At 45.5% G+C, this 21,846-nt stretch overlaps 1 protein-coding gene across 2 annotated transcripts in view; it reads left to right on the forward strand.

Annotated features, from left to right (window-relative positions):
- The window catches only part of RAB23 (RAB23, member RAS oncogene family), a 907,660-nt gene that overhangs the window by 811,342 nt on the left and 74,472 nt on the right, over nt 1-21,846 (forward strand). For both annotated transcript variants that reach the window (XM_044063339.1, XM_044063338.1), the window contains exon 6: nt 20,300-20,392. In XM_044063339.1, the coding sequence (XP_043919274.1) occupies nt 20,300-20,392 (93 nt within the window). The remainder of the gene's footprint in view (nt 1-20,299; nt 20,393-21,846) is intronic.

Genomic DNA, 21,846 nt, shown 5'->3' on the forward strand with positions numbered 1-21,846 from the left:
AAAATCCTCTACCCTCTGAAAGGGAGTCCAGAGCATTAGAGAGATGGGGTAAGAAAGTGTATACTTCTGCAACTCTTTCCATGAGGGCATTAAACTGTCAATTCCATATGATACAGTATCAAGAGTATTTACTAGATGAATTGCATAAGAAACTGTCCTCTTCTGAACCCCTTGATCGTAAATCCCTTCAGGATCTGGTGCATAACTCCCATCAGGTTAGTAACCATTTCTTGCAGTGTGGTTATGATGCATTGGAAGCTTCATGTAGATCTGCTATGACAGGTGCAGTTATACGTAGGCATGCCTGGCTGAAGTAACAATCTCTGCCAGACCATGTTAAAGCTAAGCTTTTGGATGCTCCTATGGAAAAGCAAAAATTATTTGGTTCCACGGCTCAAGAGGTTTTAAAGAAATTTGAAGAAAAGGCAAAATCAGTGCAAACAGTTAAAGACTTTCTGCAAGTCCAACCACCAAGATTCAGCAGAAATTGGCCTACTAAGAATTGGTCCTTTCTGGACTCAGACAGATCTCAAAGAGGCAGAAATAGACGTGCCAGAGGTAGAGGGCAAGCTAGAGGCTCCTACAGAGGCCGTCAGTGGCAGCCTCCCAACCAGAGAGGTGGTGCAGGAACTACAACTGCTACACCAGGACAGACTCAATGACTTTATTTTGACTCCACCGACCAGGGCTCAATTAGAAGCACCTTTGGGTGGAAAGCTTTCTTTATTCTCAAAAAATTGGCACAGCATTACAAGGGACACATGGACACTGCAAATAATAGACAAAGGATACAGGTTCCATTTCTACTCTTTGCCAAAAAGAAAAGGCATGCCAAACCTGCCACCAAATCAGAGGGCAGAGGCTTTGAAACAAATTACCAACTTAATGCAAATGAAAGCCATAGAAAAGGTACCTCTTTCAGAACAAGGCCAGGGATTTTACTCAAGATTATTCCTTGTTCCAAGAAAAGAAAATCAATGGAGGCCTATTCTCGACTTGTCCGCACTGAACACGTACCTCATTGTGCCAAAATTCAAAATGCTGACTCTACAGCAACTCCTTCCCATGCTGGGCAAGGGGTCTTGGCTGGTGACTCTAGACCTCAAGGAGGCATACCTGCATGTCCCTATTCGACAAAGCTGCAGAAGACACCTCAGATTTCTTGCAGGGTCAGAGCATTATCAATTCTCAGCATTGCCCTTTGGCTTATCTACTGCGCCCAGAGTATTCACAAAATGCCTGGCATCAGTAATTGCACATTGCAGACTTCAGGGGATTCAAATCTACCCTTATCTGGACGACTGCCTAATACAAGCGGACAGCAAGCAAACTTTGTTAAAGGACTTGGACTATGCCATCCACCTGTTACAGGCCTTGGGATATACAGTCAACATCCACAAGTCAAGACTGGTTCCATCCCAAAGAATAACTTTTCTGGGTGCAGATCTAGACACAACCACCCAGACGGCTTTTCTCACAGAAGAAAAACAAGAACAACTACCAGTTTACTTTCAGAATCTCACAAGACAAACTCAGATGACTGCAAGGAAAATCCTGCAGGCCCTGGGTTACATGGCATCTTGCATTCTTCTGATTCCACAAGCAAGGCTTCATATGAGGAAATTACAGTGGTACCTAAGAAGTTTATGGACACAGCACAGTCACAGCTTAGAAGCTCTGATCCCACTCATTCCTTGCCTCCAAAAGGAATTCCTGTGGTGGGCTCAAGCCTGCCGGTCGAACAGCGGGCTGCCCTTCAGCAAGCCAAGAGCCAACCAAACCATCACCACGGACGCTTCGGACCAAGGTTGGGGAGCGCACATGGAGGACAGATGTATACAAGGGCTATGGACACAGAGAGCTGCACATGCACATAAACCAAAAGGAATTGCTGGCAGTGATACACGCAATCGAGGCCTTCAAACCTTTCCTTCAGCAAGGCCACCTGCTCATAAGGACAGACAACACCACAGTTATGTGGTACATAAACAAGCAAGGAGGCACCCATTCCTACCCTCTTTGCAGACTGACAATGAACCTATGGGAACTGGCATTGAAACTCAACATACAGCTACAGTCCCAATTCGTGCCAGGGAAAGACAATACACTGGCAGACAGCTTAAGCAGAACTACCATGGATGCACACGAATGGATGCTACACCCAGACATCTTCTTACAAATCACACATTCATGGGGAAGGCCGGCAATAGATCTGTTCGCTTCCCCCCTAAATCATCAACTGAAGAAATTCTGCTCAAGGACATACCACCCACAAGCATGGAAGGTGGACGCTCTCTCTTTCAGCTGGAAAGCTCTAACAGTGTATGCTTTCCCACCTCTTCCACTAATGACCAAGGTCCTACTGAAGATCAGGACAGAGCAGCCCAGAGTAATCCTGATAGCCCCAAACTGGCCAAGACAGCACTGGTACCCACTGCTAAAGAGCTTGTCACAGGCTAAACCATGGCCTCTCCCCCTATGGCCACTCCTACTGACACAGCACAATTTCAGGACTCTACACTCCAACCTGAAAACCTTGCAGCTAACTGCCTGGAGAATACCATGACTCCTCCTCAGGGTAACCTATCCCAGAGAGTGAAGGATATTATTATGGAAGCTTCACGACCTTCCACAAGGAAGGCATATACAGCAAAATGGAAAAGATTTCACACCTGGAACACAGCAAAGGGCCTAGATGTGACTGTGATGAATATGGCATACATACTGGAATATTTGGCAGAATTGTCCCACAGTGGCCTGTCTTACTCTTCCATCAAGATACATGCCTCAGCAATCTCAGCAGAATACAATCTAAATCCATCTGTCTTCTCTCACCCTCTACTAAGACAGTTTCTAAGGGAATCAAAACATTAATCCTCCAAGGAAACCACCTCTACCTACTTGGGACCTGAATTTCGTGTTGGAAAAACTAACGCTACCTCCCTTTGAACCAGCAGCATCGGCAGATGTACAGATTTTGTCTTGGAAAACTGCCTTCCTTCTGGCCATAACCTCAGCAAGAAGAGTATCTGAGCTACAATCTTTAATGGCGGTGCAGCCATTCCTTATCTTTCATCAGGATAGAGTTTCTTTGAGGACCAGTCCTACTTTCATGCCAAAGGTGGTATCTTTGAACCAAGCTATTCATTTGCCTACATTCTTCCCACAGCCTCAAAATAAAGGGGAGAGACTTCTGCACACCCTGGACATGCACAGACAACTATGCTACTACTTGGACAGAACTAAAAGTTACAGAAAGACTGACCAGTTGTTTGTAGCATATGCTGATGGGGTGCAAGGAAAAGCAATTTCCAAACAGGCAATTTCGAAATGGATAGGAAATCGCATTCGTTTTTGTTACTCCTTTCATGGAAAGACTGTGCCAGCTAACATTAGACCTCACTCCACGAGAGCCACAGCCACCACCACAGCCTTCCTTAGAGGGGTGGCTATCAAAGACATTTTAGAAGCTGCTACATGGAGCTCCATGCATACATAAGCCAAGCATTACAATTTGCCTTTATACTCCAGATCCAGAGCAGGTTTTGCCATGGCAGTCCTGCAGGGTATCTTAACTACACCATCCTTCACTTAGTACCTCCACCCCCAGTTTGGCTATGGTATTCTACCCATATGTGATGACTGCAGATGCATCCTTGAAGGACATAGTACAGTTTTGTACCTACCATAAATGTAGATGTCCGATAGGTATGCATCTGCAGTCAGGTTTACCCTCCCTCCTACCCCTCTGTGGTATTCCTAGGGTGCTTACCCCTCTTTTAGCTAGCTGGGGGAATCTATTATGGTGTATTTGTTTGTATATACATGTATATATATAATTTTGCAAATGTTTGGAATTTTATTGCATTTATCCAAATTTAGCCTTCCTAGAGGGCACCTGGCATCTGGGGCAAGAAAAACTGAAGAAGATGGCGTCGGCTGATGCTTTTATACCCCAGACGCTCTGATGTCGGGGAAAGTGCGACATCAGCCGAGGCCAGACCCAGACTTTGGAATCTGGCCGACCGAAGGGCTGCCTGAGGCAGGACAACCCATATGTGATGACTGCAGATGCATTCCTATCGGACATCTACATTTATGGTAGGTACAAAACTGTACTTTAGGCATTATGGGTAAAGGGGGAGCTGAAGAGTTGAATCTGTGAATCAAGAGAAAGTGGCCAAGCTGGAACTGAGGTCGGATCCAAGACCATTCAGTTGAGGAAGAATGAAAATGAATGCCAAAGATGGATCGTTCTGCTAAGTATGTAACTTTTGTTTAAACATCCTTGCCACCAAAGCAGGCTGATAAAATGCCTCAGCCAAAGGTGGATGGCTGTGCTGTGGCCAAAGCTGGATCCTTTGACTACTCATTGAGTCCTTCTGATGTAATCTCTACAAACCCCCCCCCCCAAAAAAAAAAAAAAACTGCACCACTACACAGAATCTGTCCAAAACCAATTCTGGCAAGTATTTGAGGCAAGGATTCCAAAAAAGAAGTCAGAAGTCGCATACTCTGGCAAAAGGACTTGTTTTGGCAGGTAGCCTCAACTTTTTCAGTTCATATCCAGATAAAATACGAGCTCTTGGTAAGCTCCCACTAGGAAGCCAACTCATGTCATCCTTGTCTCACAATTATGCGTTCACAGAATTCTCCAAATCCATCCTGAAGCAAGAAGAATATTCACCAGGTAAAAAACAGGACCAGGAAAGTTCCAGTGATCAAACCAAGATACACTATGGACTGAGGGTTTGACTTGTCCTCCGTGGCAGTTGGAGTGCCTTTGCCAGACAAGGGAAAGACTCTCTCTTTGGTCCACTCTGTATAGCCAGAAAGCTGTACTCATCCCTAGAGAGGTTTTCACTTGCAAAAGTGGGTCCGTTTCTTCAGATATTCTTGCCAAAGAAGCAAACACTCTAAAACATATATCTTCTCTCATTTGCCCTGGACAGGAGTAATTGATTGGCTTAGCTTAGAGATCTGATGTTGTCTTCTTCATTTTTCCTCACGATAGGGTCTTGGATCTGACCTTTGGATCTGGCTCAGCCACATTCTACAGACTTGGATCCAACTCTCAAGCTCCTCCCTCTTATCTATAATTCCCTACATCCACTCATGTACCTCAGATCTTGTTTGCTACTTCACTGTACCGGACGTGGATTTCGTGCTCTCAAGCTGAGGATAGCTTGTGTGTTGTATGATTATTTTCCTGTTAAAAAAAAAAAAATTGTGCTAGTTATTTTTCTCCTTGTTGTTAAGCTTAAAACTGAAAACTTAGTTAAACTGTGAAACTTATCTGTATTCTTAGCTTAGTTCTGTCAATTCCTTTTCTTCTACTCAGTTGATAGTTGGTGTTTTGGTGGGCTTTTGGCTATGGCTGATAAACCATCTCTGGGGTTCAAGCACTGCACTTCTTGTAGGCAGAAAATACCTAACCAGGCTGCCCACAAGGAGTGCGTGTATTGACTGGGTGCTGATCAGTTGAAAGCAGATTGCACTATTTGTGCTGCCTTCAATCCGCTTTTGTTGGCTGACTGGAGAAATAAATCGATACCTAGGGGCCTTCTTCCCTCCTTGGTGCCAGAGGCTTCGACCCCTTCTTTGGCTGCTTCATCCTCATCTCTGGCTACCACAGAAGAGGCAAAAAAGAGGTCACTCCCTGTTTCCCTGAGGGACACACTCGAGGCTAAGAAGTAGAAAAAAATCATCGGATCAGACTTTCTCGGACCTGAAGAAATTGCCTCCACCCTCAGATCCAACGGCTCCTTTGGATCCAGGGGATGGGGGATGTCATTACCATCTCTCCTCCTCCTTCATCGGCTCTTACTTAGGATCCAATACCTCGGGAATGAAGCACTTTGAGGTGCTCTGCTCTCTCTTCCAGGTCAAAACATTCCCGGTCTCCCTTGTCTGCTTCATCCTGGTCCTGCAGAAGCTGGTCGCAGGTGGATATGGACAGGATGATGAGATTTTTCAAGGCCCAGATTCAGATGGGGGTAGTCTTTGCTCCATCCCCTGTTGGATCCATGAGCTAGCCAGGACTCCTTCTCTGATGTGACCTTCAGTTTTGGAGTCACAGGATTTGGGACTGCCATATGTGCCAGGCTTGGTGCAGGGAAGCTTCCTTCCTCCACACCGAGGGTGTCCTTCACTAGCCCTGTTCTGGCTCTGTCAGAGCAGAGCGGGTCTCGGAGCCATGGTGTCTGTGCTGGATCCAGGGGACTGGGGTCGCCTCAGTCTTTCTCGGAGACATCCCTTCCCCTAGGCCCCTCGGCACTCGACAGTTCAAGTCCAATCTCTTCTGGAGGTTGTGGATCCAGGGTGAGTCCTGCCTGTTTTCCCTATTTGGTTTTGGCCTTGGGGGGAGATGGAAAGGACTTCTTCTGGTCCTTCTGCCTTTCAGGTAGTGGAAGGGGGTTTTCTCCTGAGTTGGAGATCTAGTGACACATTGTTCCCTAATCCACCCCTGTGTCCTCATCGGATCCAAGCTTTGCTTCCAGTCATCTTGCCAGGAGTTCTCCTGTCCCAGGTGACCTCCAAAAACACCCTACTCAGGAGAGATCCCTTTCTTCTAAAACTTCTCCAGAGTACCCAGCTGAGGAGGCTCCTTTGAAGATGATGTGCAAAAGGAGGCACGTTGACTCCCCACTGGAGTCTTTAACTGAGGATACCGCCTTTGATGAGGGAGAAGGATCCCCCCAAATCCCACCCAAAGATGTCTCCTTTAGGACATATTAGAGATCCTGAAGCAGAAAGGTGGGTGGTCTGCCCAACCTCCTCTCTCCAAGGATTCTGTTCTCTTGGAGGCATTCGGGACAGGTCCATCTATGTCTTGGGTGACCCCCCCCCCCCAGCGGACACTCTAACTTAGTATCCCACCTGGACACTGTTTCCCTAGTGATCCTTGCTCGCCTAGTCATCCTTTGTGTTGGGGTGGTTTTCCATTCCTAGGTCATACCTTTCCCCTCACTTCCTTATCAGGTTCCCATTCTTCTTTGCTGGCTGTCTTCTAGGAGAAATGGGATTGAGGCCCTTTGGGGTGGACTTGGGTCAGTTAGGCCATCCAGTCCACTGATCTCTGGTACTGGGGGTTGCCCCCCCCCCATTTTTGGCTGGGGGCAAGAAAGATCTGATGATGTCTGTCTATCAGTGAACTCTCAATACTGCCAATATGCTTATGCCTTACTGGGAAGACTTTGGCAGAAGTACCTGGGGAGTGTAAAGCTCTGGAAGACCGGGCAACCACAGGATATTGCAAGAAGTGAGGACTACAACAGTGAAACCACTTGAACATCAAAATTTATGTAAATTCCTAACCTAGCTATACTCTTTCTGTGGTCCCAGTGGAGGCTTGTACACCCTGGCTAACCTTTTCTTTTTTACTTTTTTTTTTTTATTGTTAAATTCAGCAAGTATATTGATTCTAGCCCTATGATGAATTTAGCTCAAACGTAAGTGATTTTTGGTGCAAATGGATGGTACAGTTTAAACACAAATTATTACATTGCTTTGACATGTGTCAGGTTTTGTTGTCCTGTCTTCATGTTATGTAACCTCTTTTACACTCTTGATCTTGATTTCTACCCCCTGCTCTTTTTTGCTGTTAGTGTGTGATCCCGTTTTCCTGTATCTTAAGGTAGCCTTACATACCATTGTTGGTACACTTCCTGTTTGCCTTTGGTATTTCTTCTGTACCATTGTTGGCACTTTGTTATTCTCTAACTTCCCTTTTCTAATTCCTTTAAAAAAAAATTTGATGATCATTATCCTGGTGTAGTTTAGTGGAGTCCTTGTGTGCGTGTGTTTTTCTCTTTATGGCAGACAGGCCAGCTAAAGGCACCGTGGGTTTTAAGAGGTGTCTTAAGTGCAATAGAAAAATGCCCAGTTCAGATGAGCACACTCATTGTGTGTATTGTCTTGGGGCTGTACACTTACAGAAACACTGTACCATATGTCATAGTTTTAGCCATGGGGCACTAGTCGACCATAAAAATAAGCTTATTCTAAAAGGTCTTTTGAAATCCGAATGTGAAGAGTCACTGTTGGGGTCCAGAACAGAGGCTAGTTCACCTTCCACTTCTTCCTCTTCCTCCAGTAAGAGGGAAAAGTCCAAAAAGAAAACTCATATGGTTCCTACTGTTTTCTCAAAACTGATATCAAAAATGTCTACATCTTCTTTGGTTCCGACAACATCCTCAGAACCGACAACCAAGGCATCTCAACCTTCTCCACTGTTGGTGCCAGCTTCTGCACTGAGTTCCTGGGTGCCATCCTTAACATCAGATGTTCTTCGTGTTTCACTGTTGCAGTCATTACATTTGGGTTATCTGCTTGCAGGTAACCCTCAGCCGGCCTGATTATCAAAGTCTTGGGTCCTGCATCGGTTGCCGTCTCTTCTTCCATGACGTCAGGTAGTCGGGGGTATAAAGCATGCAGCCGATGCCATTACATCAGTCTTTCTTGCCATGCGGTGCCCGAAGCAGAAGCAGTTCGCAAATGCTGGCCAGCCGACTCCTGAAATTTTCATTTTCGAGTTTCAGAACCGAAGTCTTCTAAAAAGCTAAGTACCGCGTTGGGGATCCCTTTTCTTGCTCTAAACCGATGTCTGTAAAAGTTAACAATTGTATTTCTTGTGGAAAGCAAATACCTCATAAAGATTTTCATTTGTACTGCATTCCTTGCTTAGGCCCAGACCACGACGTCCCTCGCTGTCAGTTTTATGCCTTATTCAATTCTCGTACTATTTGTCGTCGGTTCATTTTCGCATCTAACTATTTCTGTACTCAGTTCAATTATCCAGAAATGGCTTCGGTAAGCCATCCGATTACTGACATTCCGAAAAAACGTAAATACAGAGACAAACCACATAGGTCCAAAGCTGCCGACGACGCTTCCATTAAGCTAGTCGCCAGTTTGCCGGTACTCGGCGAGGTGCTTTCGCAGCCCCTGATACCCACTAGTTCAGATTCGCAGGCCTCTACTGAGACCCATTTCGAGTCCGGTATGCTACGAGATGCTTCTTTGACTATGGAACCTGCGGATGTGTCTGCCTTGGATGGGTCCGGAGCCACTGTGCAGGCACTGGCTTCTGAGGGTGTATTCAGGCCTACTGACTTGCATATCAAACCAATGCCATCTTCTTCTTCTTAAAGGCCTAAGACTCGATCCACACCTAGAAAACTAATGTCCAAACCGCATGGTCAAGCCGATATACCTAAAAAGCAAATGGTAAGAATGGCTGAACCCCTTATTACTCTAGTTAGGGGTAGCCACCCCTTTCCCTCTAAGAGACCTAGAACTGATTTCCCTTCTGATTCTTCTGATCAGGATTCTGAAATTTCTATTTCTTCTGATGACCAGGATTTGCCCTTATCTACCTATGAGGAATCTGATGCAGAGGACTCCATTCCCTCTGCTTCCTCTCCAGAAGATTTCTCTTTTTGGTGAAACTTTGCACACTCTCTTAGGGAGCATTCTCGTTGGGAAAGCCAGGATTACTCTAATTCCAAAAAGAGGCTTAGGGAATTCTTACTTCTGCCTCAACACAGGCCTTTAGCTATCCCCCCCTGTACTGGACATTGTAGATGATGCCTTCTTGGAATCTAGCCTGGCCCCCAGACACCTTACCTCCGGCTCCCAGGAAACCTGACCAGTATTACAGAGAACCTGATTCTCACAAGTTCCTCTTTAAGAAACCTACTGCAGACCCACAGACCATTTCACAGGGACCCAAAGGCATTAAAGCTACTAGTACCAAAAATCTTACCCCCCTCTGATAGAGATTCCAGGACCCTGGACAGATGGGGTAAGAAGGTATACACTTCGGCTACTTTGGCCATTAGGGCCTTAAACTGCCAGTTTCATATGTTAAAGTACCAGCAGCATATTACTGGATCACTTAAACAGAAATTGATGTTGATTCCTGACTGTGCTGAAAATAAAGGTTTACAGGATTTAATGCATTCTGCTGAACAAGTTGGTAAATAAACTTTGCAATGTGGCTTTGACTCCTTAGAGGCATCTTGTAGGGCTGATGTTACTGGGTCTGTCCTTAGAAGGCATGCTTGGCTTAAGGAGCAAAGTCTGCCAGATCATGTTAAAGCCAAATTACTGGATGCTCCCTTAAACCAAAGCCACCTGTTTGGCAACAAAGCAGAAGTACTTAAAAAGATGGAGGAAAAAGCTAAATATTTGCAAATTGTTAAAGATTTCCTGCAAGTACAGCCTCCCAGATTTAGTAGGCACTGGCCTTCTAAGAATTGGACCTTTCCTGCCTCTTCCAGGCCATCTCAGTCCAAACCCAGAACCAGCAGAACACCCAGGCTTCAGTCCCAAGGTACTCACAGGCCTAAACAGTGGGGGGCTCCCACTTCCAAAGCTGTGAGTAGTAAGACACCTCCCTATGGTAAACTGTCACAATTACTTAACTATAAACCTTCCAAGCCCTGCTCAACTGACTGTTCCTTTAGGAGGAAAGATCGTCCTGCATGCAAAAAACTGGGAACTCGTTACCCAGGACAAATGGGTTTTAAATATAGTTTCCCAAGGATACAGATTTCACTTCCACTCCTTACCAACCCCAAACAGTTGGCCAAACCTTACCCCCAAATCAGTGGGCCGAGGCTCAAAAACAAGTTCTCTCTCTTCTAAGCATCAGGGCTATTCAACCTGTCCCAGAAGAAGAATGGGGGCAAGGTTTCTACTCAAGACTTTTCCTGGTACCCAGAAAAGACAATTCCTGGCATCCTATCCTGGACCTGTCTATGCTAAACACTTTTTTAGTAATCCCAAAATTCAAAATGCTAACTCTTCATCAGCTGCTTCCCATGCTAGGCAAAAATGCCTGGTTGGCAATACTGGATTTAAAGGAAGCCTACCTGCACATCCCAATAAGGGAATCTTGCAGAAGATACCTACACTTCAGAGCAGGCTACATGCACAATCAGTTCTCTGCACTGCCCTTTGGCTTATCTACTGTGCCCAGGGTATTCACAAAGTGCCTAGCTCCAATCATTGCATTTTGCAGGCAAAGAAACATTCAAATATACCCATACCTGGACGATAGTATGTCCTGGCTTTCTGCCTGAATTAGTCAATTAAATCATCTGGCATTTGTAAAGAAATTACTAACTTCTCTGGGGTGCACCATAAATGAAAATAAATCACACCTAGTACCCTGCCAACAAATTGTATTCCTGGGAGCAAGCTTGAATACAACTTCCCAGGTGGCATACCTCACGCCAGAGAAACAAGTTCATTTGACAGCCTACTTCAAACTACTGGCCACAAAGACCCAGCTATCTGCAAGGAAAATACTGCAAGCCCTGGGGTTCATGGCCTCTTGCATTCTACTAATTCCATATGCAAGACTGCATATGAGGAAACTACAATGGTATCTAAAAAGCCTATGGTGTCAACATTCTCAGGACCTAGAATCAATGATTCCTATCATACCTTGTCTAAAGACAGAGTTCCTTTGGTGGGCAGAGGCCTGCCACCAAAACAAAGGACTGCCATTCACTCTACCCCCTGCTGCCCAAACCCTAACAACAGACGCATCAGACTATGCATGGGGGGCTCACTTGGCAGGGCAGTGCATTCTGGGCAAATGGGACCAGAGTCAAATGCACCGGCATATCAATCAAAAAAAATGTTAGCTGTACAGAATGCTCTGACAGCCTTCAAGGACCACATTCTTCTAGGACAATTATTGATAAAGACTGACACCACCACTGTTATGTGGTACATAAACAAGTGGGGGGAACCCACTCATACCCTCTCTGCAGACTAGCCATGGCTGTGTGGAACACAGCCAAGTGCAACTACAAGCTCAATTCCTGCTAGGCAAGCTAAATACACTGGCAGATGACCTAAGCAGAAATCTCATGGACCCACATGAGTGGAAACTGGAACCAAAGATATTCAACATTTTGAAACAAATGGGGGAGCCCAGAGTTAGACCTGTTTGCCTCCCCTCAGAACTACCAATTGGACAAATTCTGCACAAGGACTTCCCACAGACAATTTTGGAAAGTGGATGTCCTGTCCTTCACCTGTGCCTTTCCCCCTCTGGCTCTCCCCTCCAAAGTGCTACTAAAGATCAAACAGGACAGACCAAAGACAATACTTATTGCACCAGACTGGCCACGCCAACACTGGTACCCCCTCTTATGCATTGTGTCACTTCTGGAACCATGGCACCTGCCTCAGACCCCTGCCCTGCTGTCCCAGCAGGAGAGCCAGATTCTGCACCCACAGCTTCAAACCCTGAACCTTGCAGCCTGGCTAATTACATGATCTCTCTGTTACCATCCCTCAGTAAGCAAGTGAATGGATGTCATTCTGGAGGCAAGGAGGCCTAGTACTAGAAAATCCTATGCTGAAAAATGGAAGAGATTCTGTTCCTGGAGCCAAACACAGGGGATGGATACAACTGTGCCCAATTTACCGCACATTCTTCAATACTTAACTGAGATGCTTTACGGGCCTTTCCTTTTCTTCCATCAAAATTCATGCCTCTGCCATTTCAGCTCATTATAATACAGAGCCACCCCTCTTCTCTCATCCACTGCTGAAGCAATTCCTTAGAGGGGCGAAAAACTTAAGACCACCCAGAAGAGCCCCTACTCCAGCCTGGGACCTTAACTTTGTATTGGAAAAGCTCACTCTACCTCCCTTTGAGCCAGCTGCAAATGCAGAGTTGAAATTCCTTTCTTGAAAATCAGCCTTTCTCCTAGCCATCACTTCAGCAAGAAAGGTGTCTGAATTGCAGGCCCTCATGGCAGTGTAGCCTTTCATCATCTTTCATTCGGACAGGGTGTCCCTCATGACCAATCCCTTTTTCATGCCTAAGGTGGTATCCAGTGTGGCCCTTAATCAGTCCATTCATTTGCTAACCATCTCTTCTAATCCACAGAACAAAGGGGAACGAATTTTGCAGTCCTTGGACATGTACAGACACCTTAGATTTTACTTGGACAGGACTAAGCCTCTCATGAAATCTGAACAGCTGCTGGTTGCATTTGCTGTAGGGGCAGTGGGGAAGGCCATTTCAAAGCAAACCATTTATAAGTGGATAGGCCATTGCATTCATTTCTGCTATAAGCACCATGGAAAACCTACCCCACAGGGGATAAGACCACATTCAACCAGGGCTGCATCTACCTCTACAGCCTTTCTCAGAAGTATCCCTATCAGAGATATCCTAGAAGCTGCTACCTGGAGTTCTGTACATATCTTCACCAAGCATTACCAATTTTTTCTAAATCCAGAGCTGGTTTTGCCACTGCAGTCTTGCAGGGCCTTATAGCTGGCCCTAATGCTATCTAATTGCTTCCTCCCTTCCTTAGCTTCAGGAATCTACCCAAAAGTAGTGACTGCAACAGTGAAACACGAAGAACATCGTACAGTTGTGTGCACTTACCATAAATGTAGATTTTGGAGTGTATTCACTGTTGCAGTCCTAGTTACCCTCCCTCCAGCCCCCTGACTTCTGTTGACTATACCTGTATTCTTGCTTACTATGCTTAAAGCTTTCTGGTGTATTTGCTTTTTGTTGGAGGTGTAACCTTGTATATAATTGCTTCCCATTATGGGGGCACCTGTCATCTGGGGCAAGAAAAATTGATGTAATGGCGTCGGCTGCATGCTTTATACCCTTGACTACCTGACGTCATGGAAGAAGAGCTAGCAACTGACGCAGGACCCAAGACTTTCATAATCAAATCAGCTGAGGGCTACCTGCAAGCAGGTAACCCAAATGTAATGACTGCAACAGTGAATACACCCTAACATCTACAGTTATGGTAAGTTTACACAACTGTAATTTCCTCTCACTACCAGACCCAAAGCCCAGGAACTGAAGGAGTTTCCCTTTAGCAATTTGCCATGGACTCAGTATTCTCCTTCGGTAGATCCCTTTGTGGGTCACCCTCCAAGCCCCTTCTTGGAGAAGCATCCTCCCAGGTCCCCCTCCATTTCCTCTGGCCGATCCACCAGGAGCTTATCAGAACTTAATATTATGAGGACGGTGGACCAGCTCCTTTTGGTGAGGGGATTATCTTCAGCTTCAGTTCTTACCACCATTGCCATTGGAAATGCGTCCAACTTCACCCTGATTCTTCTCCTTTTTCCTCCGACTGCCACTGAGACTTCGGAGCCTATGGTGTCGACAGTTCCAGTATCAACTGCTTTGGTGCCAATTAGAGCCCCTCCTCCGGCACCAATCGCTACCCTGAGTGTTTCGGACCTGGAGACCTCTCGGAGCCGTAGCTTCATTGCGGGTTCTGGGGGATGGTTTCATATCCAGCTTTTTCGGATCCATCCATGCCCCTTGGTGCCTCTGCACTCGTAAGCTCGGCCCTGGCTTCAGCTTCAGAGGAGGCTTCCTCTGTGTGAGATGGGGACATGGATGCTCTTCGTGTTTCACTGTTGCAGTCATCACAAGGTCGAGACATCCGCAGGTTCCACAGTCGAAGAAGCATCTGGCGGCATACCGGACTACGAATGGGTCTCAGTAGAGGCCTGCGAATCTGAAGTAGCGGGTATCAGGGGCTGCAAAAACGCCTCCCTGAGTACCGGCGAACAGGTGACTAGTTTAGGAGAAGCGTTATCGACAGCTTTGGACCTATGCATTCTGTCTCTGTCTTTATCTTTGCATTTTTTTGGCATTTTGGTAGTGTGATGGCTTACCGAAGCCATATCTGGATAATTGAACAGAGTACCAAAATATTTAGAAGCGTAAATAAACAGACTAATAGTTCGAGGTTTGAATAAGGCACAAAACCAACCGCGAGGTACGTCGTGGTCTTGGCCTAGGCAAGGAATACAGTATGAATGAAAATCTTTGAGGTATTTACAAGAAAAAGGATCCCCAATGGGGTACTTAGCTTATTTGAAGACTTCTGTTCTGAAACTCGAAAATGAAAATTTCAGGATGACCAGCACTTGCAAACTGCTTCTGCTTCAGATACTGCACGGCAAGATAAGACAACCTCTGACACAGGACCCAAGACTTTGATAATCAGGCCGACTGAGGGCTACTGCAAGCAGATAACCCAAATGTGATGACTGCAACAGTGACTACACTTGAACATCTACATTTATGGTAAGTGCACACAACTGTACTTTCTGAAGGAGTCCTTTTTGGTTGTGTGCTCCCATCCCTCCATGGGGGGTGGGCCCTGCCTTCTAGGCCATGGAGAGGGCATTGTCTATTGCAGGCAGTCAGTTATTGCCTACCCCATCAGCATCTGGTCTTTCTCCTTGACCGGAGCTTCCTCTAGCCTCTTCCCTGGGACAGAGAGCACAGAAGGGTCAAGATCTAACCACTGTGGTTATGTCCTCTTCAGATATCTCTCCCACCAAAGAGGTTCCTGCGAAGAGGAAGCATTTGGACTCCCCTGAGAATTCATTCACAAAAGATTCCAATTTCAATGAAGGGGAAGGTTACCCCAAGGTCCCCCCTGATGATTTTTCCTTCGGGGACAACCTGGAGTGGTTGCATCTCATCTCAGACTGCAAGGCGTCTGGGTGTTTCCATACCTAGATGACTGGCTCCTTAACGCTCCCACCAGGCGTCTCCTTGAGGAGGCTCGAGATTACACTCCAGCTCTGTGCCAATCTAGGCATTACACTAAACTTCGAAAAGTCCAAGTTAGAGCAGTGTCAACCGAGGGGAGGCTGGACTTCCATCCAAACTTCCTCAGAGGAATCCGTATATCTTGAGGCCTTTTATGCTCACCACTTCACCTCTTGGATCTCTCCATCCACTGACGACCTCATCAAACTGATCGCTTAGTGAGCATGTAAGTCACCTGATCCTATCGAGCCAATCCATAAGAGACAAGATCACATATTGTCAGCCCCTAAGGATCAGCCACACTGGACTAAGGGAATTCCAGTAGACGCAATGGTGGTAGTGGCAACCACTAAGAAGGAACTTGCCGATGAACGTCCCACTATCCATCCCCCTAATAAGGAATCTAGGGCTATGGATAGATTTGAGAAGCACGTTTATGCTTTATCAACCTTCGCTCTTAGATCCTTGAATTACATGGCACATTTTACCAGATTGCAGAGGGATCTGATAAAAGAACTTTCAGATACCCTTTCAGGAGCAGTAACTGAAGGAGTTCGAGACAAAGTGACATCTCAGCTCGCAGCCCTAGAATTGATATTGAACTTGCCCATGAGGCTAATTGCACATGCTGCCAAAGGGACTATGAGAGCTGCAGGTTCAGGCATAGCCATCAGGAGATACGCCTGGATGTGCTTATGTTCGCAGAGCCATTTAAGTCTTCTTTCTTCAATGCTCCGTTTGACAGAACATCCCCGCTTGCTCCCAAAGTTAGAGACTCTAGCCACATGTGAAAAAGCTGGAAAGACTCTTTCTGCCATAAGTGTATGCTTTTCTACTCCCCAGTGGCTGTATTCCAGGAACCAGCAGAGTGGCAGGCTATGGTTTAAAAAGTCCAAAGTGCCTTTCCAGGACATGCATGACTATGATTTCTCCCGGAGTAGAGGGAGAGGCAGTAATGGAAGATGCCAAGGAAGAGGCAAAGGTGGCTTGCATAATCAGGGTCCAGAGTTTCCTTCTCTGGGAACTCCTATCAGCGTTACTGAAAGGAAGCCCGATTTCCATCCTCTGGAGGTGGTCAGGGGGCAATTTATCCTTGCACCAACATGCCTAGCTAAAGATAAAGAAAGACCTTTGGATGCAGAGGATTATAACCAGAAGTTATAATGTTCCCTTTCTACTTCAACCAAAGGCTATGACCAAAACTCTGGATGTTCCACCCAATCACAGGGAAGCAGGGGTCTTAAAATTAAAAAACTGCTTGACAAGAGTCATCCAAGCAATCCCACCAGACCAGTTAGGATCCGGAATGTACTCAAGGTGTTCCTTAGTGGCAAAGAAGACAGGGGACTGGAGACCAATCTTTGGTCTCAGCAGGCTGACCATATCAGTTTGACACCAAATTTCGGATGGTCATGGTTCAGTCTATCCTTCCCATTTTGGGAAAAGATGATTGGATGTGCTCTGTAGATCTTCAGGACATGTATTACCACAATCAAATGGACAAATGGTCCAGAAGATGTCTGTGCTTCCAGCAGAAAACCAATCACTACCAATTCTGAGCACTGCCCTTTGGTCTCACCACAGCCCCCAGGGTGTTCACCAAATGCATGACAGTGGTTGCAGCTCATCTCAAACTGCAAGGATTCTGGGTGTCTCCATACCTAGATGACTGGCTCCTTAATGCTCCCACCAGGTGTCTCCTCGAGGATGCTCAAGATTGCACTCTTCGGCTCTGTGCCAATCTAGGCATTACAGTAAACTTCAAAAAGTCCAAGTTAGAGCCATGTCAACAGCTAGAGTTCATCGGAGCAAGGTTAAACCATGACCACGACCATTGCATCCCTACCTATACAGACTGCAAAGGATAAAAGGCCAAGCCAGACAGATTGTTCGCAACAACAAAGTACCAGTAAGGCTTCTACTACAAGCCCTAGGGTCTATGGCAATTTCTATCACTCTAGTCCCATTAGCGAGATATCACATGCAAATCCTTTAGTGGCTGCTAGCGTCTGAATGGTCGATATTAGACCAGCCAATATTTCATTTAATTACAATTGCCAACCAATGCAAGCGGGTATCTTCAATGGCTTCACTCCAATGAACTTTTGAAGGGTCGTTCCTTTGTCCCATCTCAACCCCAAGCCATAGTGACCATGGGCACATCCCAGAATAGGGGGGGGGGTCATTATCTGGGAAAGACGGTCCAAGGCACTTGGTCCCCTCTGGAGGCCAATTTGCATATCACTGTTCTCTAGAACAGTGATATGCACTTGGTCCCCTCTGGAGGCCAATTTGCATATCACTGTTCTAGAGATGAAGGCAGTGCTGTTAGTGTTGCAAGCATTCCACCTAGCCCTTCCCTCAGGGATGATTGCAAACAGACAATGTGACCGTAGTTTGGTACATTGGCAAACAAGGAGGGAACCAGGTCCTACCCCCTCTGTCGGGAAGCAGTCAGAGTTTGGCAATGAGCGATTTTCATCTGAACGCTTTCTCATCACAATGCACATTCCGGGCAGCTCCAACATGATTGCTAACAGATTCAGCAGAAATATTCTGATGCCTCACGAATGGTCTCTTAAGTCCGTCTCTTTCGAAAAGGATATTTCAGCAATGGGGCCAGCCTTGCTGTGTTCTGTTTGCATCCCTTCTGAACAATAAGTTCAGCAACTACTTTGACCTGATCCCCCCTCCGTGGGAGTTACAGAGAGATGCTGTTCTCCACAGTTGGCCCCCATGTCTACTTTATGCATTCCCTGCAATCCCTCTTGTATCCCAATTTTTAAAGAAAGCCATCAGGTCGAAGAACAAGATAATCCTATGTGCCCCATTCTGGCCTCAACAAATCTGGTTTCCCATTCTTTGACCTCACCTGGTTCGGAAGCGCTTAAGCCGGGCTCCAACTCTGGACCTGTTGTCCCAACCAGACAGATTGGTTCACCCGAATCTGCAGAACCTCAAGCTCACCACATGGTTTCTCCAATTCCCATGATTGCCGGGCATCCCTCTTAGTTCATCAGCAGAAGAAATTGTGTTGGCTAGTCACAAAACCCTTCACTAGAAAATTGTACGTCAGCAAATGGCACAAATTTTCTCAGTGGATGTCTAATCTAATACCGATCCTTATTTAGCTCCAGTCGATAAGGATCTAGAGCTTGACATCACTTTTTGAATCAGGGGCCTCAGCCTCTGCCATTTGAGTGCATCTGGCTGAGAGCTCCAATTTTCACTCTGGTCTTGGATGGTTCATCTTTGATGTGCCATAAACTTTGTAAAGCCTTTTTGAAGAGGATCTTGATGCTCAGACCAACATATAAAGAATCATCGGCACCTTGGGACCTAAATTTAGTTCTCCAATCCTTAGTTTATCCGCCCTTCGAACCTTCAGACAAATGCAATCTAAAATTCTTCTCTCTGAAAACATAGTTTTTAGTGGCATCACCTCAGCCAGGAGAATTTCAGAGGTTTAGGCCTTATCCTGTAAACCTCCTTATATAATTTTTCATAAAGACAGGGTCTCCTTGAGAATTAATCATTTTCTGCCTAAGGTAGTTTCTGAATCCAACCTTAACCAAACTATTCAACTTCCAGTTTTCTTTCCCAATTATACTAACAAAGGTGAATATTTTCTGCATTTATTAGATGTATCATAGACAACCCCGCTTCTGTTTACACAGGACGAAAGAATTCAGAAAATCAGATCAATTGTTCATTTCCTTTTTTTCAGTGGTAAAAGGTAAACCAGTGTCCAAAGTTACGCTAGTAAACTGGATTAAGGACTGTATGATCTTTGTGTGTAACAAAAACAATTTACCATTACAACGGCCTGTATAGGCACACTCTACCAGAGCAGTAGCCGCATCTGCAGTGTTTCATTCCAAAGCTTCCTTAAGACAATAGTTGCACAGCAGCTACTTGGGCTTCTTCACATACCTTTGTTACTCATTACAAACTGGATTTGGTCTCTAGGGGAAGGACATCCTTCAGCTCGATGATACACGCAGACACAATATATTCTTATACATTTAGCCGAGAGCTGGAGTTATTCATAGACATGAATATATTGCTCATATACTGAGCAACCCTCTTTCAGGGACTTCATATGTAGTAGGGGCCTCTTAAGCAAAAAGCATGAAAACATGGATAGGTGTAGATCCTTGTGGATTGTACAGACTGAGGACCAGGTGTAGGGATACCCCTAGCTAAGACGCTCACTAGTTACTTTTAGCCAAAAAGGAATTGAAAAGATGTGAGATGATGATTTTTTTAAGCTGCCTGTAAGGCAGATGCCTTGAGAGGAGGAGCTCTTTTCACTGGTGATGCCTGCTAAATCTCTAAAAAGCAGACCAGAAGGGCAGATGACCATCTTTGGCTAACTCCCATTAGTAAAGATATATACAGTAACACTGGTCCCCATGCTAGAACGTCTGCTGTTACAGTAAGTTATTGATACAGTTGTACTTTCTGTTCCTGTTAATGAACTGCTGTGCCTTAATTGAGCAACCAACATACCTGTCTTTTGAGTTTAGAAGCTTAATACTTGCATTCATATTTTTGTTCCTTTTAGGTGTTGCTGGTTCATTTGCAGACTGCAGAACTAATAATTATAGTTTTAGTAAATGAGTTTACTTTCATGTGAGCATATAGTTTAGATCTTAATCTGTAGGTTAATGGTAGTATTTGTTCAGTACACTGTAAGTAATATTATTTCTTTCACAGTTTTTAAATATCTAGCTGAAAAGTACTTACATCGACTTAAACAACAGACTGCTGAAGAACCAGACCCTGTACATACAACTGGTAATAAAATTGGTATGTATATATATTTTTTTATGGTCATTCAGTGTGGAAGGGAAACACACTGACATATTAATATGAAGAATGTTGTCCTAAGTGTAGCTCACTGTCCCACTGTATTTTCACTCCTTTGTCATGTCACTTTACCAAAGTTCTGTACCTAATATTCAGATTTTTCCCACCATCAGAGCAGCACTTTTCTACTATGTCTGCCTATTCTTGTAGCATCACATTTACTGCCTGCCATAGTTGTTGCTAAAACCACCAAAGTCATTAGACTGTCATGAATTGATGTGCATTCAGCACTAGCATTATTTATTTGTAGTTTCCTCCTAGCATTATTTATTTGTAATATCCTCTTTGCTGTTAACTAAACTTCCATTTTACCCTCTGTCCCTGGCCCTTGATAGAGTTACTCTAAGGTGACAATGAAGTAGTCTACCATCCACCTCTCTCTTCTAACCCCTGTGGTGCTCCTTCTAGGGACAGTGCTAAAGTTTGGGAGTCTAGTGCCTCCTCAAGGGCCAGGCATACACCTTCTACCAAGGGAAAAAAAAAAACGTTGGTAAGGGAAGAGATACAGGGCTTCTGTATTGAAGTCCTTGCTTCTGATATGACTCCATGATGTTCATCGTGTTACCCTGCTGCAGTCATCACACTTGGGTTATCCTGTCACAGGCAGTCCCGCAGTCGGCCGGAATTCCAAAGTCTTGGTCCAGCATCATTTGCTGTCGCTTCTTCCCTGACGTCAGTGCGCCAGGGGTATATATAATGCATCTGACGCCATTTTCTTCAGTCTTTTTGCCGCGCGGTGCCCGAAGCAGAAGCAGTTCGCAAGTGCCGGTCGGCCGACTCCTGAGATTTTCGAAGTCGAATTTCAGATCCGAAGTCTTCAGTAAAGCTAAGTACCCCGTTGGGGAAACTTTTCTTGCCTCAGACCGATGTCAGAAAAAGTTAACAATTGTATTTCTTGTGGGAAGCAAATACCTCATAAGGATTTTCATTCTTACTGCATACCTTGCCTAGGCCCAGACCACGACGTCACTGGTTGTCATTTTTGTGCTAGGTTTAATAAGCGTACTATAAAAAGACGCTTTGATTTCGCACGACACTACTTCGGTAGAAAATTTAACTACACTATGCCGTCGGAGCAACCGACTACCGGCGTGCACAAAAAACGCAAGGATGAGGACAGGCAGCCTAGACCCAAGCCAGACTCCGAGGCCTCGGCTGGTCCGGTCTCCGGTTCACCGGTCTTCAGTGAGGCTCCGACGCAGCCCCTGACTACCTTAGATCTGGAACCCGAGACCGCTTTGGAGCTTTTGGCGGAGAGTACTAGGCCGACGCAGCCATTTTGTTTAGCCCCTACCGACGACACTGCTGATAAAGATGTTGGTGCTGCAGAAACACCTTCGGTTTCTGAAGGCGTCTTCAGACCGACGCTCACCATAAAAATGTAGCCTAAGACT

Source organism: Protopterus annectens, chromosome 2.part1 (genome assembly GCF_019279795.1).
Source record: "Protopterus annectens isolate FY-2018-M chromosome 2.part1, PAN1.0, whole genome shotgun sequence".
NCBI lineage: Eukaryota > Metazoa > Chordata > Ceratodontiformes > Protopteridae > Protopterus > Protopterus annectens.